The following is a 17,910-nucleotide window of genomic DNA, read 5'->3' as shown; positions in this document are numbered from 1 at the left end:
CTTTTCTAATTCCTTTCCTGCCCATTATTCAGGAGTTGTGTGCATCCTTTTTCTCTTGCCTTTGAAATACTTCTACATACATAAGAAAACTAGTTCAACAGTTTATTAGTAAATGGGAAGAGCTGTGTTCTGTTAAAATATCATTAACAGAAACTGTTTTTTGATCCAAAGTACATTTATATAAAAGTTGGTTATGCAAATGAATGAGATTATGTTCCCCATTCCTCTCATCTGCGTTTCCTGAAAAAGTTCTGTCCATTGTTCCATACAATATTGTCTAAGGTTTTGGGCTTGCTTGGATGCAGCATTCCTGAGTTATATGTTATAGGGATAAAAAACCAGATACTATTAATTTAAAAGTAGGGCTTTATTCTACATGAGTGATAATGTGTTTGCACTTATCATTAATGTGAAAAATTATGAAAATAGAAAATATTGAAGCATTGTGACACTAGTACACTGAGAATTTCAGAATTTCAGATTCAGTTTGACACCCTAATACATCATGCCTTTCAAGGCTATTTTGATGTGCGTTTTGTCCTTGTACTGTTTGTTTCTCTCTAATTTGCCCTGGATTATAGCACTGTGCTGAGATTACTATATTCAGTATTTAACATTCTGGAGGTGACGCCTCTCTCTTGTGCAGCACATCTTTCATTCCTTCCATCAAATGCTTGGTACTGTATCGGGTATTTTGGAAACACTGCCTGAAGGGTTATCTTCCTTTGGTCTTCAGGCCACAAGTTGACAGTGACATAGTTGTTCTTAGGTTCTGATTATTGCTACAAAAGATTTTCAGATAAGAATTTCAATAATGATTAATTTTGTTTGCATTAAAAAAAAGTATGTAGTACTGACACAAAAGTATTTGTTCAGATTTTCATGCTAAAATGTATACAGAATGCTGATTTGGTGTTTTGTGGGGTTTTTTTTTTTCTTCCCTGTGACTTCCTAAATATGCAAACATTCTTGAAGGTACTGCCAATGCAGCTTTCTTTTGAATGGTTTCCTTCTTGCAAAAGTTTCAACTGCCAAAGAAAATTAAAATAGGAAGAAAACACTTTTTTTAAAGAAATAGTTAAATCTTTAACTGTAGCTAGAGATATTTTTCTTAACATTCACACTACATCTATTCTAAAAGCATGGTTTGCATATGGAGGTAGAGGCTGTTCTTGGTGTTTTGATCCAAGACTCAGTGATACAAATGGGATTCTTTTCACTGACTTCAGTGGTCTCTGCATTTCCTGCCCCCTTCCCCCCCCCCAGTAACTTGAACTTTTTCTTAAAGGAACAAATGTTGTTCCTTTCACAGTGGGTTTGGCAGGGTCACCTTGCTGGGGAACAGGCAGTTCTGCTTAACAGCTGTGGGCATAATTAGAGGAAGCTGTGTGTGGGCTACATAAAAGCACTCTCTCCCACTTTGGAGAAAGTGGTAGTTGCTGTCAAGTGGCTCCAGTCTGCATCTATCCATCCATCTGTGTTTCTTAGTCTTGACATTGGGAAATGGATATTGTTCAGAGTTTCTTCGTTGTTTCTTGTTGCATCTTTATTAGGCAAGCAGAAATGCAGTAAAGGAAAAACAAAATGTTTTCTTTTCCAAATGTGATTTTATATATACTAAGATTCTTATGCATGTTAACAAACTTAGTCTGGGGATCTTTTAGTAAACTAAAGTCAGTGAATATTCCTAATCTTGGATTTACACATGATTTACTATTTTAACTCTTGTTATTTTATCACTGGATTAATTCTACAGACTGGGTATAGTTTACATTTTGTTCACTGGGACTATCTTAAAAATTATGTTCTGAACCTTTTTCTGATGTCTGACTGAAAATATTAGTTATTTCTAGTAGTTTCAAGAAAACTATTTAGCTCCATATTATGTCTTTTTGGCCAACATCGTGGCTGCATCCTTGTGGTCCTAAGGCCAACTGTGTTCTGGTTTGCTTCTCTTCTATACTTTTTGTTTTTCATCTGGAGTCTCTAGCTTGCCTTTAAAAATAAATCAATAATTATTTTGAGCATTACATAGGTTCCCTGCTGTTGTCAGTCTGTAGCAGTAGGTTTTAGTGTTATGCTCAAAAGCAATATACAGTACAATTTTGTCTTTCATATTCAGTCTAATATGACTGTGCAATCTTGTAGACATACTTGAGCAAGCTCAGCTTGCCCTGGAAGCTGGTTGGACGTGAGCCAGCTCTGATCAAAAAGTCTTAGTTTCATTAGCTCAACAAGTTTTGCTAATGCAGTTAGTTAAATTTAGCAAGCTTAAGTACAGGCAGATATGGTCCTTTCTCCAAAGGATTCATTAGACATGTTAGCCTCAGTTAGGTACTTGAGATATGGCTCACAGTTAAAGCGTTGCAAGGTGTTAGTGAATGTCTGCACTTGTTAAGTCTTTCAGTGACTTTGCAGAGGGTAAGTAGTAGCATTTCTATTCTGTAGTATTCTGTATGGCCTTGTTAAACCTCATACAGTTGGCCTCGGCCCATCGATCCAGCCTGTCCAGGTCCCTCTGCAGGGCCATCCTACCCTCCAGCAGATCAACACTCCCGCCCAACTTGGTGTCATCTGCAAACTTACTGAGGGCGCACTCAATCGCCTCATCCAGATCGTTGATAAAGATATTAAACAAGACTGGCACCAAAACAGAGCCCTGGGGAACACCGCTCGTGACCGGCTGCCAACTGGACTTAACTCCATTCACCACTACTCTCTGGGCTCGGCCACATCAAGTAATTCAAGTAATTACAGAGCTTAAATGCTTAACACATTGCTATGAGTGATGATACTATAAAGGATGAATAATGCATTTATTTAGTACTTTTTAAATCAACTTCATGTGAAGCCATGTTTGGATGAAAATTAGAATTGAGTTAAAAAAAAATCCAGTTAGGTTTTTGGATACCTTTAACAACAGTTTTAAATGGAAAAACAAAGCCCATTTGTCTTATTTAATGAAGGAATTACTGTCTGTAATTAAATAATTTTCCAAAATTATTTCCAATCCTGATGGTATTCTGGATTTTGGAGCTACTAAGACTCATTAGGTAGCACTTTTTACTTCGTCAGTTATTTGAAGATGAATATGAAGATTTCCTTTTAATTTTCAAATTTATTTCTTTAGATGAACAAGTTAATGACTGAATAAACTGAAATGTAAAATCTCTTACACAGCATGAGCTCAACAGGAATTTTTTGATATGTTAAAGCAGAAGCTGTTGTCAGATTCTGATCTTAGGATCTGAGCAAGTGGTCTCCATAGCGCTCTGGTTTACCTGTGGCAGTAAGCACATACTGCTTAAATCTTGTTATTTTAGTTCAAGTTCTTTTTAATAGATGATAAATACAGATCTTAACAAGTATTAATAATTTCAAATAGGCACTGTAAAGAGGAAAGTATATTTAAGTTCTGGTTTTAAAAATTGTCATTTCTTAGTGGCCCTTCTAACACCAAACCTCAAGGAAATAATATCAGTTTAGCTGTCTTGAGAAATTTGATCAAGAAAAACCAAGGGGAATAGTCTAAGGAAAATAAAAATTAATACATAACATTGAAAGAGGAGGAGGGGTCAGAGTGGAAAATTGGCATAACTTCACAATGCAGTATATACTTCAGAGGGATAAAAATTGGGAGGAAATGGACTTACACAAATTTTACTGTCCTTGTTCATAGTAAGTTCTGTTTATTTTGTTAGAATGATGCTCAGAGTACCATGCCATCTCAGGTAATGGCAGAATGGGCGAGCTCTTACAAAGAGATCTGGATAGACTAGAGAGCTGGACAATCACCAACTGTATGAAATTTAACAAGAGCGAGTGCACCTGGGATGGGGTAATCCTGGTTATATGTACAAATTGGGGGATGAGGGGCTGGAGAGCAGTCATATGGAAGGATATCTCGGGGTTTGCATTGATGGCAAGTTGAATATGAGTCAACAGTGTGCCCTGGCAGCCAAAAGGGCCAGCCGTGTCCTGGGGTGCATCAAGCACAGCATAGCTACCCAGTGGAGGGAGGCGATTGTACCACTTTACACCACACTGGTGTGGCCCCACCTCAAGTACTGTGTGCAGTTTTGGGTGTCTCAATATAAGAAGGACATCAAACTATTAGAGTGTGTCCAGAGGAGGGTGACCAAGATGGTGAAAAGCCTCGAGGTCAAGACTTAAGAAAAGTGGCTGAGGTCACTTGGTTTGTTCAGGTTGGAGAAGGAGAAGGCTGAGGGGCAGTCTACATCTTCCTCCAGGGAGGCAGTGGAGGGGGAGGTGTTGATCTCCTCTCTCTGGTGACCAGCGATAGGACACGAGGAAATGGAATGAAGTTGTGTCAGGGAAGTTCAGGTTGGACATGAGGAAAAGGTTCTTCACTGAGAGGGTGGTTGGTCACTGGAACAGGCTCCCCAGGGAGGTGGTCACAGCACCAAGCCTGTCAAGAGTTCAAGGAGCGTCTGGACGATGCTCTTAGTCATATGGTTTAGTTTTAGGTAGCCCTACAAGGAGGAGGGAGTTGGACTCGATGATCCTTATGGGTCCCTTCCAACTTGAGATATTCTATGATTCTATGAGGTTGCAGTAGACCAGAAAGGGGTAAACATCGTGTTCATCTGGGATGATGGAAGGAGCCAAGGTTTTATATAAGCCAGGCAGCTTAAATTTCCAGAAAAACACATTATAACCAGCCTGGAAAGGTTACAGGCAGGTAAGTAACAAGGCTGTATGGATACAACTTGTCATATCAAACTAGTCATAGCAAACTCATCTGAGTAAAGAGGTATAAGTTGTGTATATAAGGGAGCAACCATATGAGTTGGGCTGTGTATGAAACCAGTGTGCCCTTTGCTACTGTCTTGCACAGTATTCTAAAAATAAGCAATGGAAATATGGCATTGATTAAACTATTAGGTGGGTGTAAAATTAACTGAAAAGCATGCATTGAAGTACGGATTATATGCAATGGTCTGCCCTGTGTGCAGTTCTGCTTTGTTTGTAATTTGGATGATGTAATGCAATATACATACCTCCTGGTACCAGCTCAGGAAGGCTGCAGAAACACTGGAACACAGGATGAGAATTAAGAGTTATCCGGGCAAATTGGAAGGCTGTCTCAGAAAAGATGGAAGTGATTCTGTTTGAAGTTCTGCATGCTAGTAAATATAACCAATGACATAACATGGATGAAAAATGTCATGTTATGTAACATTTGCCTCACTGTGAATCAGTGAATAGGCATGTTATCTGCAAACACATGCTTCTGTGCTGTTCAGTACTAGTAAGACCTTACGTGTAGCACTGCATGAAGTTTTCTTTTGAGAAAGGATGGGAAGCATCTGGCGAGTCAGAGGGGGAAAGCAGTAAGAATTAAGTGGGGATCTAGTAAACAGAACTGAAAAGAACAACAGTATGAGATAGGAGGCAGAGGAGGCAGTTGGTCTATAGAAGATATCTGATAATACACAGATCTTCAAATACATTAAAAGTAGCTGCAAAGAGTAAGGGAATGTAAATTTATTACAATTTATAAGGCAAGAAATAAAGATGTTATTTCATCAGTGTAAATTTAAGTTAGATGTTAGTAATGATAAGTAGTGGAATAAATTGGCAAAGAATTTTGTGGAACCTTCATCCTGCAAGGGTTTTAAGGTTAAACAGAGGTTTCTCAAGAATGTGACAAAGGTAACTGACTGTGCCATAGGGCATGAAGATGGACTACATAATCATCTGAGGTTCTTTGTAGCTCTGGTGCCTATGGTTCTAGCAATAAAGTATGCTTCACTTTACAATCAAATCACTTTAAACTACAAATTATATATAGATTTAGCTAAAGAACTTGAAACACCTGACAAGTTGGAAAAGAATTTTTGGAGGGTTTAAAGACCAAGGAAGAAGAATACCATAGAACAATGCAAGGGTATCTTCCTAGTAGCTAACTGCATTAAGCTGCAGAACAGTCTCTGAGGGAATGAGGAAGATACCAGCTAAATTATTTAAAACCAGTTAGCTGAAGTAGTTTTTAAAACCAGTTTAGTCAAGCTATAAAAATAGGAATACGGGGTGGGTTTCAGAAGAAAAGAGTGTCTCCTAGTATGACTCTGTTATCTTATCTTTATGCTTGTTTTTTTACTGAGTCATCATACACATTAGCAATATCAAACAAGGGACTTTTTAATAAAGTATTTCATGTTAATCAATGAAATGTAAGTTTGGTTTTTTTTTTTTTAACTATTGAGCAGGGGAGTTTTGTGTTCAGGTTTTTTTCTGGTCTTGTTTTTAGGATCCAGAAAGGACCAGAACTTACCTGTGAGCTTTACGATTCAAAAGCATTGAACCAAGTACTGTAGCATCACAAAAATATTTGCCAAGAATAGACAGACATGTTTTACACTGGTAAGGGCATAACTTGTGAGTAACTTCATAATTGTAAGCAACTGTGTAGGGGTGATGAAATTTCATTTGCATTTATTCCTTCTTTTTGCCAGGAGAAACTTCCAGCCTTTTCAGTTCTATTGGGTATAAGTCCTTATCCTGTTTTCTTTTTTCTTGGTCTACTCCTTGTCTTAGATCTCATTTTTAGTGCTTTACTTCACTGTATTTTTGACAGTGTTCTTTACGTGATCTGTGCAACTTACTGTAAAAACAGTCCAGGAGAATAAAATACAGGTCATGTGAATAGCAAAATAAGTCACTTAAGTAATTTTATGAAGTAATGAATGTCTAAATACCATTTGGAGGATGGACTTGGAAAATATGTCTGAACACTAGTGAATATGCACTAACAAACCAACCAAGGGAAGAAACTGCATAGAAAAGAGTATGGAATAACATGAGGTCTCCAATTCTAGTTTTTTCAGTGAAGGATGTACTGCAGATGCTTGAAATAGATGAACATAAATTAAAGAAATAAGGAAAAGGATACTTGCTATTTGCAACTGAACAAAAGACTTCTAGTAGATTATGGTAAATATACAGCCTACCTGAAATTCTTCTTGTAACTGAAGTTACTCTTAGCTTTCTTTGTACTACTCTGAAGAGGAATAGATGTCTGTCTGTCTTAGCCTAAAGATAGGTTAAGTAGCATGTCTATATAGGTCAAGGGTTTTTTTGAGTTGGTTAGCAAATCTCTTTCGATACTTGGGAATGAAAGATATATTTGACTTCTATGTATCAACCATTTTAAGTTTAATAATGAGTTTAGCCTTGTGTAAGAGCATTAACATCTGGAGAATTATTAGATGGTTGGAAAATGCAGTGAGATTATTTTATGTCATCTCTCCTGTAGTATTTTCAGTATCCAGCTAAATGGTAGCTGGAGGTAGCTATAAAACTAACCCCCTTAATTGTTTTCTGAAGAGTATTAAGTCCAGCAGTGGACTTAATTACTTCTGCATTGTAGCGTTGATTATTTGTTGCAAATGCATGATCTGAGTGTGCAGTAAGCTTTTGGCTTATTCTGAGGCAGTGACTGATGGTCTCTACTCTAAAAATGTTACCAATGTGCTTTTAATAGCTTCTGTTACTTTAAAAAGAGTTTGTTATTTTGGTGATATGGATACAACAAAGATGAGACTGTGAGGTATGATTAAAATAAATTTTAAAATCTTTGTGTATGAAGGGATTAAGATACCCATATTAAGTCTTAGCCATCTCTTCTCCTAACCAAAACAAATTATCAGACCTTTTGGAGGGAATGGTTTTGTATGTTTCTCAATTTTATCATCTCTTCTTTTAAAAACAAGAGAGAGACTCTGTGTTCAAGATTGATCTCACTTGCTCTTCTAACAATCCAGTTTTGTCTGGATTCATTGTATATTACTTTCCTTCTAACTTCATTAGCCACAACTAATTAATTTCCTGCTAACTTGATTTTTCATTTGTCAGCCATTCCAAAGCACAGCACAGAAACAGTAGTTAGACTTCCATTTCTCCTCTTCAGCAGTTTGTTATGCTCAAGTCTGTAGATGAGGAATGTTGGCACCAGTACCAGGAAGAATAGTTTGCTTCATAGCATGACAAAATTCTTTCATACATTGACAGAAACTTAAAGGGCAGTGTTAGAAACAACAGTGTAGGCTATTAAATGTGGTCTGCTTGGAGCTGAGTAGGAAAAAATTGGACAGTGATAAGTGCTAAAAGCCAAATCTGTCAGACTGTATAGCATGTCTGCATTTTGCAGAGGGAAGGAGATGAGAGAATAAAAGCAGATTTGCCATTTTATAGTTTTTTTTCAATTGGAGTTCCTGTGTGGCTTCTAGTGCAACATAAACCAGTGAAAAGGCTGCTGTATTTTGTTTGCCTGAATTCTTTCTGGAAGCCTTCTAGTACTTCTAAAGTATGAGAGGAGGAGAAGTGTTTTTGCATATGCACTGCCTTTCCTTAGGATTCCCTGTACAACTCAATAAATCAGAAGGTGGTTGGTTAAACTACCCTTAAGACTTGACTACTAATTGGCTGGAAGATATGAAAGAACTACAGCAACACTGGGCATTTAACTCTAGCTTCTCCTGCCCTCCAGTTTACTTCTTCCAATTCCATATGCATCAAAAATATCTGGTTAATTATGCATAAAAATTACATGTTTGGATTCTTATAAACAGAGAGAACTCCAACTTTCTCAAATAGAACACTTTAAACATTGGTATTTTGTATTAAAAAGCAAGGTAAGTCAGGTGTGTACCACAGATACGGCAATGTAGTATGTTGTATGTAATCTGTAGCATGCCCAAGAACAGTTTGTGAACTTTAATTATATCCTGGTATAATAACATAGTTAGTAGGGCTATACTATTTATGGAAGAAATACATTATATGAAACTGGTATAAATGAAAGCCAAGCAAGTGTTCTAAGTTGTTATGACATTTGATCAAATACTTTCAAACCACTGTTGCTTAGTAGTATCGATAAATAAACTATAAATCTTTTGCACCTATTTTAACAATCTTGATCTGCTTCTTGAAGGATGTCATTCTGGGACCTCCAAAGGACATAAACAGCACTTCTCTTTGAGGAGGTCTGTACTGGAGGGTTCCCTATGTGGTCATCTTCCCATACATTTTTTTCCATATTTCCATTCTCTTCATTTCAGGAGGAGAAAAGTAACCTTCTTTTTGGGAGCCACAGGAAGGTTACCTAAGGGTAGAGAGACAGATGCTCTGTACTGCCTGTATTTCTTAGAAGAAAGGTTTGAAGGGGCTGAACAAACGTCCCAGCTTTGATGACTACGTAAGCTATCTTTAGACTCGAAACAGTTCCTGGAAAAAGGATTGGAAGAGCTTGCCAGATCTGTGAGCTCTTAGGCCAACGAATACAGCATTTCTCTTACTCCTTTGACAATGACATAGGTACAGATGCTGGCAGTCTGTTCTGTAATCAAATGACATGATAATACAGAAAATGCAGTGAAGCAATTAAGGTGTATAAAATGGTGATGTCTACATGAGATGATGCTAACGGTCCTGCGTTTGTGGGGACCTAAGCTAACAGTTTTTGAGTGAGAAATTTGTTGGCTGCAGAAAACATTGTCTAAAGAAACAGAGGAGGAAATCCCACAATGAGTTTGCTACGAACAGCGACATAATACCTGAACCTTGGCTGTGCTAAGTGTAGACTTTCTGTCTTTCACACCTTTCAAAGGCTGGGAAAATCAAAGCCAGAATTCTCTTTGTGTATGCTTGGACACAAAATGATTATATCTGAGGCACCTGTTAAGAACTCTCCTCTTGGCATAGACCAGTCTTTTCACCCAGATCTACATTTTGGTTAGCTGTATGCTCCTCACTGCGTTGAAAAGAGATTATCGCTTGTTTCTGATTATCTTCTACAACAAAGCTTCTGCAAAAGTAAGAGTTTTTTTGGAAATGAGAACTGTTTGTTCTTTGGCTGGGTATGTAAATGTTTGTACAGGTGGTTTTTTGTCTGGGTGCCACAATCACTAGTGCCAGGGCAGGTAGCAATACTGAAAATTTTAAGCTATTCAACTGAAATAATCTAGGTGATTGTTTAGCACAACTAAAGCTAGCTTGAAGAAGAAATACAGACATGCTGCTTTGTAATACCATTGCTATTTATTTGCTACACTCACCTTCTTCTATCTAGCAGCATCAGTATTTATCAAGGACCTAATTGTATATTTTTACCAGTCAGACCTTCACAGTTTAGTAGCTTGATAAATTCTGCCTCAAGCTTAGAGAAGCTCTCTTTCAAATCCTATTATCTAACCTAAAACTAAGGCCATTTTTTCAGAGTGGAGGAAAAATTGAGTGTGTTTGATGTAGCACTTCTGTGGCTTGTGCAGAACCCCATGTGGAGATTTTGTCTGTTTAGTTCACCCTGTAAGATGACCAGTTGATTTTTCTTCCTTATGCCGAATTTCATGCAAAGGAGCAAAAAATGCACACTTCACGCACATTCTACAGGTATTATTATTACACTGACAGGATGGCATGTTTCAAATTGTCCTTACATCTGATCTTGATGATTCGAGGGCAGCGTATAGGTGAAGACTAAATGGATGGCTCATTTGCACTGCCAGCTGGCTGCATAAGTTTTGCTTTGCTGTCGATGGAGGCTTGCTGTGCCCCAGCCACATCAAGCTCTCTGGTGTTTCTGTGAAATCTGTATGCCACTTTGTGGAGTGGTCTGCTTGCGTTTGCAATGAGTTTGGCTGGAGGTTCACGTGTCACATAATTCAGAACTGCTCTTCTGAATCTGTTAGACTGATACAGCTAGACTTCTGATTCCAATGATGTTGAGTGTGTGCTTTCTTTGGGAAACAGTTGTCATCCTTGGTGTTGTGGGGGTTTGGGTGGTTTTTTTTGTTTGTTTTTTGCTATTTCCACTGAAATATTCTAAGTGATGAATTGTTGTCACTAATGGCATTGGTTTTTTTACCTCTTCTTGTCTGCTTTTCTAGATCGTGCATCTGGTAACTGTATTTTAGTATTTGAAGTAGTAAGAATGTGTGAAAAAGTTCTGGGGAAGGGGCTTTGAGCTGGTCACTGTTACAGTGAAGAGCCTCAAAGAGTGTGGTGTGCATGTCCAGGGGTGACAGCATTGTATTGCAGATGCATAAAATGAGAAGAACACTAGACAAATTTTACTTGATAACAAGATAGGCAAAGTTTAGAGGATTCTTGTATAGAAGATAGCTGTGTTAGCTGTTTGGCTTCAGGGTTAAGGTGTTGGTTATGCAGTTGGTTTTGTCAGGACAGACATTCCGCTGCAAAGCACTGTGCACAATAGCAAGTTAAGTTCTGAATTTAGGGCTGGTTTAGTAAAGAAAAAAGGATATATGTGTTCCAGTGGCTTTCCCTTGCTTTCCTTTTGATGAAACCTGATGTGACAGAGAAACTACTAGATGCCGGCAAATAATCCCTGGGTTTCAGACCAGCCAGACAATAAACAACTCTATAATATTCAGTGCAACGGCTTCTCTACAGCCCATCTGTTTCAAAATAACCCTAATTCTGCTTACAAGGCGTAATGCTTTGTTGGCTGGAGTTTGTCCTAATTTCCGTGGCGGCCTGCGTGGCTCCGGTGCCATCTGCTGGGTGAGCACCCACCCAGCGCCTGCCGCCTCCCCGCCAAAATGTGGTGCAAGGGTCGAAAAGCTCATTATTTAATCATCTTCTTGCTTGCTAGCGGAGTCTTATGTGCACGATTAAAAGTGTGAATTTAATATTGCAAGATAATATGTGCCCTGTCTCCATTTGTTTCATTCCTTGAAGGAGGAGAGAAATGGTGGCCCCGTTGCAGCTGTCATCGTGGGCATCCTTTACTAAAACCTATGGATCTGCATGGGTTATAAGTTGTATTATTCGACTATTAAATTGCTCCTCAAGCATCTCTCTCCAAATTCCTTAAAGCAATTTGGCATGTAATACTCTCTAGCTTCATTGCTTTTCACTACAAGATGATTAGGTCTTTCAAAATGATGCTTCAAATGTGAAACTCGCTTGAAAAGGTAATGCGTAAGCCTAGATAGGTCAACTCATGTCTCTTTGCTGACATCTCTTCTGTTTCTGACTTCTTTTTTTTTTTTTTTTTTTTGTGACTAGAATTAGTTTCTGGTGGATAGGGCAGATTGACCACATTGGTGATTTGATACTACATTGAGCTGTGACTGTCCACGGTAGAAACTCCGGCTGTTTGTCCAGTAGTGATAACTGCCTGTGCTTTAACATCCATAGCATATGGCAGAATAAAAAAAAAATTCTTAAATTTTGTGCTGTGATTGTGCTTTATTTTTTCAAATATATCATGCAATGGGTATAGCAACATAAGCCAAATTTTTTTTTTTAATATAAAAGTTTTCATCAATTTTGCCTTTTAACAAAATAAATTATTTAATGGAAGAATGAACAGGAATAATAATCTGTTGCTCTTCTGGTTGTCCTATAAATGTACTCACTGTGATGGTACTTAATTTTAAATAATCTTTTACTTGCAAATGACCTGTTACAAGTGAGGTGAACTATTCAGCATCAATTCAGTGATGAAATGGAAGTTCAGGGTTTACTTCATAAATGTCTCAAATATGAATCCAAAAGGCACATTGAAAAATTTATGAAGTTTCCTTCTGCTATCATAAAGTCTCTAATGAAGTTTTGGGAATTATCAGCTGTTGTAAGTTAGCAATGCCCAGAACTGCATGAGAACAGAACTAAGATATATGTGTATTGCAGAGTTAAGTCTTTCATTTGAAAGACTTGTATCCAGTAAGACAGTCTTAACTCCTTGTATTTGTTGTTGGTTGAGTTTGTTATGCACTGTCTCTGTCTGTGTAGAATTTAGAATATATTTTCTTGTTCTAAACAAGAAATATCATTCAATAAGATCTTTATAGGCAATGAGTATCTGCTGTAGGAATTCCAGAATTGAGATAGTTGGTTGTTTGCAATCTGTTAATTATAAAAATTAAAGCAGGTAATAGAACTTAAGATACAAACCAGAAGTTTTTCTTAGGAATCAGAAGAACCAATATTAGGTGCAGAATTTTCAGTGCAAAGTCTCCAATATCCAATAAGGTATGGCTAATAGTCTCATATGAAGATATATTTTTTTCTTTCTGCCTTATCAGATTGGGCAGTTGCATTTTTAAAATGACTGTGTTGAACATGCCAGTAATTTGTTTCCAAAACTTGGAACATGACTGGAACCAAGAGAGTATGATAAACTCTCTTGAGAGATTCTCCTGGTTAATTATATCTTTTGACTTGACAAGACTTCTACTCGATTGTTCTTGTTTTTCTGTATTGTTTAAATCCAAGAAAAAGGGTGCAAATTTGAGTAACGATCTGCAAATTGTGTTGGGTTTTTTAACAAGTAAAAATGGTCTCACGGGTCAGCATAAAGTGGTTTACAGTCGTCTTTCCAAAATTGTTGCTATGGTTAGTATACAAGCAGTTCCTCATGTAGGTCTTGATGTAGATCAGGCACTGAAGGAAGAGCAGGAAGCAAGGGTGGGCAAGAGCGCTCAGTGTCAGCACTGGCAGTCCAAGCTGATGAGCTGTGCGCAACGGCTCTGCTCTTTTTCTCAACTGAGAGATGCCTGCTTATTCATAGTGGCAAAAGAAACATGTCAGAAAGGAAGGACAATCAGTGTTGTGACCTCCATTTCAGACTATGATTAATCAAACTTCTGATTTTGGCATGTTGAGTAACCTTTGAACCAGTGCTGAATGCATTATACATTACGCCTATGGGGGACTGTAGGCTCAGAGTAATGTGCTGTAATGCCTAACTACAACAAGTCTTTTGGGCATGATAAGCATATTTATTTAACATGTGGATGAAAATGTTTAAGGCTATTAAAGCTTTATTTGTATTACCCTAATATAGCTTTAGTTAAACCAGTTGCAATTACAGTTGTTTTCTTGTTTTGGTCCAAAGTCCTATAATTGTAAACTTTAGTAACAAAAAAAGATCCCACACAGAGTGACCGGAAAGATGTGGAGGGTCTCAGTCTTCCCTATTCACACAACGCAGTTCTAGTTCACAATAAAATTAATCTTAAAATATGCTATGTAAAGATTAGTGTCTTGTTCTAACTTTTTTTTTGTACTGTATCCTTTGGTTTTGTCTATCATCTGGTGTTATTGCAGTTTCTTAAATACTTTAAAATACAATCTTAAAATCCATTAGTCTTGAATTTTTTTGCTGTTGTGTTGAAAAGATTGTGTTCGTTTCTTGCATAGAAGTCCAGGTGTTGTTTCAGTAGTAACAGTGGCCTAATTACCATTGCTGAACACTGTGGCTTATAAATATTTTGGTTAGATGAAGGTGTTATTTTGTTAATATTTTTATTGTAATTTAAAAAATTACAAATTAAAAAATTAAAAAAGGTGTCAGGGAACTATTTTGGGTAACAGGATAACTTAAATATATGCACAGATAGATAATTACATGTATTTAAACCTTCACATTCAGACAACTTCACTCCTCACCATATTGTTTGATGTAAAATAATATCTTTTCTTGAACATAAAGCTTTTCAAAATGCGTTGTCAGTCTTTTATTTTTGGGTCAACATACTAAGAGGCATTTTGCATCTTTTTTTATAACATCTCTTTCTATTTCTAGTGATTTATTAAAGCACATTTGTATTTTGAAGTGTTGAGCATGTTTTATGGGGACTGCCAGTACTTGTCTGAACTGTGTAAATGGTATCTGATTTCTTAAATAAAAACTAACCAAGGATGCTGTATAGAAAAATAAATGTTTTGATGAGAAACCCTGATATTGGACAATGTCACTACAGAAAATAATTTTTTAAAAATGCAAATGTTTTTTAATTATGATGATTTAAAAAAAAATAGCAAACTTCAGCATTACAATGCAGTTTTGACCCTGTATGGTGCAGCCATTTGTACAGTCAGGGTCTTCACTGTGTTATTCTTCATATATCAAAATTTGTATCTTTCAGCTATTGTTAATATTTATATTTAAAGTATACCCATCAAAAGTCAAAATATAAAGAAAATACTAGGCATTTTAATTGGTATTATATTACTATATACACAACACTGTGAAAAGCCCTTAACTTGCTGATTTTTCTTTTCCATTTATTCACCCCAGATACTGCATACCATTAAAAAAAATTAAGAATCACAGTGATTTTTCTCAAAAGTTTTCTTGCCGTGACAACATAAACATCATTGAGAACATTACAATGAATTCAGTGTTGTTTAACAATTTCTTTACTTACTTATAGATGATGAATAAGATAAATACATATAGATATATTCATTTGTATTCCAGCCTGTGTCTGCAATTCATAAATGTTGACTTTAAAAGATTTATTCAGCTTTCTCAAGCCTATTAACTTTTTTGTCTAGACATATTTCTGCACTATTATGAAAGGATCTGATGTCTACTGATCACCTTGCTTTACACCTTCCAATGTGAAACTATTGGGTTTTTAAATTTCTAAATGAATGTTCGTGGGCTTACAGAATATTGTAAACCAGTGTATTTTCTTAGCTTGTGGTCAGTAGAACAACAGTAAAACAACTATGTGTTTTTTCTTTCCAAACAAACCTTCTTGTGTAAGAAACAAAGTAAATTGAGGGAAAATAAATGTGGTAAATGAACATTCAGTTCAGCTTAGTATTTTTTTGTTAATGAAAACCATTCTGCCCATGCTGCAGATTACATTACCTAAATTTTTTTAGTCAAGGAGATTGCTCTTGGATTTAAAAAAACAAAACAAAAAAAACCCAAAAAACCAAGAGAAGCATTGTAGTTAATGTTACCTGTGCCAAGCTCTAGGACTTCCAATACACATTAGCTTTCTATAATATTTTGAGCAATATCCGTCAAACAATGATGTAGCGTTTTCAGAGGCAGAGTAACAGCTTAAATATTTTTCAAATTTGTCTCTAGCAAGTTGAGACAGGGACAAGCTGAAGATAAAATACTGAAATATACATGAAATTCAGTTACTGTATGTGAATATGAATTTGAAAATTCCTTTTAAACAGTGCATCTCGTTTTATAAACATTATGCTAACATTGCTGCCTATCAGAGTTGAGCAGCTATGGTTATCTCTGGAAGCATTTCCCAAGAGTTTGACTTCTTGGCAAACACAAAAGGAAAATTATGAACATGTTCTAATATTTTCACAAAAATCATACATTTATCGGTGAGTATTCTACAAACTAAACTGCTTTTTTAATTGGATCAGAAACGAACAGAGCCTCTTCGTAAGATGGACTTCCTGACTTCATGTTGTGTAAACAGGCCTTACATGTTTGCTACAACCAACCTCTGGTACAGGATACAGCCGTATGTGAAATCCATCTTGAAAATGGACGTAATAGTACGATACTCACTTTTGGGTTTCCATATTCACTTTTGCTAATTTAAATGTGATCCTGAGGTGGAAGTTTAACAAATACTGAATGTTACAGAGGCTGTTGTGTTATCTTTAAAGTTAATTTGCTTATCCATAACACTGTACCTATGCTCAGCAGGCAGCCTCTCATTTTTGTTTCCCAGAGCACTTCAGTTGAGGTGGTGTGTAACCACAACCTTTTAATTGGTTCTTTGCTCGGTGACTTAATGTGAATTCTGAAGAGTTGCTGGGATAGCCTGTTCTTGTCTTCTCTTGGGGTGTCAGGGCAGAGAACCTTCGGTCTTGGCGTGCTATTTCTGCTCAGATTAATTTGCTTACCGTTCTCTCTAGCGGAGCCGCCATGTGTAGTTTATTTCTGAAATTGTTCGCTGCCAGCTAAGGATGGGACTTGTGTGTGTCTCTGGTATGGGTCAGCACGTGCTGGACTGCAATACTAAAAGCAAAACCAAAACCTGATTTTGCCAGAAGTAACTACTAAGGACGTTTAAGTACTTTAACAGTCTGGAGTTTACTGTATAAAGTAGGGATCATGAAAAAAATGTGAACTTCCAGGTTAATACTTGTTAGATGCTTGGGTGTTCTTTTGGTTGTGGTTTGTTGGTTTCGTTTTTTGTTTGGTGGGGTGTGTGTGGGGGGTTATTTATTTCTTTATTTCAGTGTCTTTAAGAGCAGTTGCTGAAAGTTGTGATTGCCCCAAAACTATCGGAATTGGAAACATTCAACTCCCTGTTTCCTTGGTGTTGTGATGCTTTGGATTATAGGATATATGTGCATTTTTCTCATACTACAGAACAAAATGACAGTTATTTTTCATTGTGTCTTGTAGATTTTGGTGGAGCAACGTATAATAATGAGCGGCGACCATATGGTTTTTGGTTTCCACCTGAGCAGCATTCAGAAGAGGAAATAAGAAGGCAAAGGCTTCGTAGGTTTGAGAGACGATGAAATTGGCAGGTGTTGATGTAAATTGTAAAGTGCTATTCAGAGTTACTAAAATATTTGCAGATTTATTTGTAATATGCAGATTCGTTTGTAATATTTTTCCAATTTTTTACTACTAGTTGCAAAACTACAGAGGATTTTGTGAGTTCAGGCTCAAAATTGGAACTTGTAATAGTGTGAGATAAGAATCAAAATGTGATCTTTAGCAGTCTCCCTCTTCATGCACCTTAAATACGGAAGAAGACTGATGGTTTTACCAAACGTCTGTTTTTTTCTTAAGTTCTTGTGTGTGGCTTCAAGAATTCCTTGGCTTTTTGACTGCTGGTATTCTCAGACAACAGGTTTTCTTCATCCATCACAGATGAAAAAAACATTACTTTTTTAAATACAATTGTAAAGCTATGCAGTTTTTCCTTACAAACTTGTCTATGTTTATCTATGATGACCAACTGTTATGGGAATTGAAAAGATTGCTTTGATGACAACAGCTAGATCATATGAGTCTAGGCTTAAGCTTTTCAGCAGTCTTGCAAACTGTGTGAAAAATAGTTGCAGCTATCCTTACCCTAAGGAGTTATTTCATACAACCTTTAGTGTCGCAGTCTTCCTTAAAAC

At 36.8% G+C, this 17,910-nt stretch overlaps 1 protein-coding gene across 3 annotated transcripts in view; it reads left to right on the top strand.

Annotated features, from left to right (window-relative positions):
• The window catches only part of RHBDD1 (rhomboid domain containing 1), a 55,586-nt gene extending 38,020 nt beyond the window's left edge, over nt 1–17,566 (top strand). For 2 of the 3 annotated variants that reach the window (XM_075716143.1, XM_075716142.1), the window contains one exon: nt 17,180–17,566. In XM_075716143.1, coding sequence (XP_075572258.1) covers nt 17,180–17,298 — 119 coding nt within the window. In that variant the 3' untranslated portion in view covers nt 17,299–17,566. The remainder of the gene's footprint in view (nt 1–17,179) is intronic. The other variant, XR_012831285.1, reaches the window with a different exon arrangement.
• The last annotated feature ends 344 nt before the right edge of the window (nt 17,567–17,910 follow it).

Source organism: Pelecanus crispus, chromosome 9 (genome assembly GCF_030463565.1).
Source record: "Pelecanus crispus isolate bPelCri1 chromosome 9, bPelCri1.pri, whole genome shotgun sequence".
NCBI classification, from domain to species: Eukaryota; Metazoa; Chordata; class Aves; order Pelecaniformes; family Pelecanidae; genus Pelecanus; species Pelecanus crispus.
Note: the sequence above shows the minus strand (reverse complement) of the source record. Positions and strands in the feature narration are given on the sequence as shown.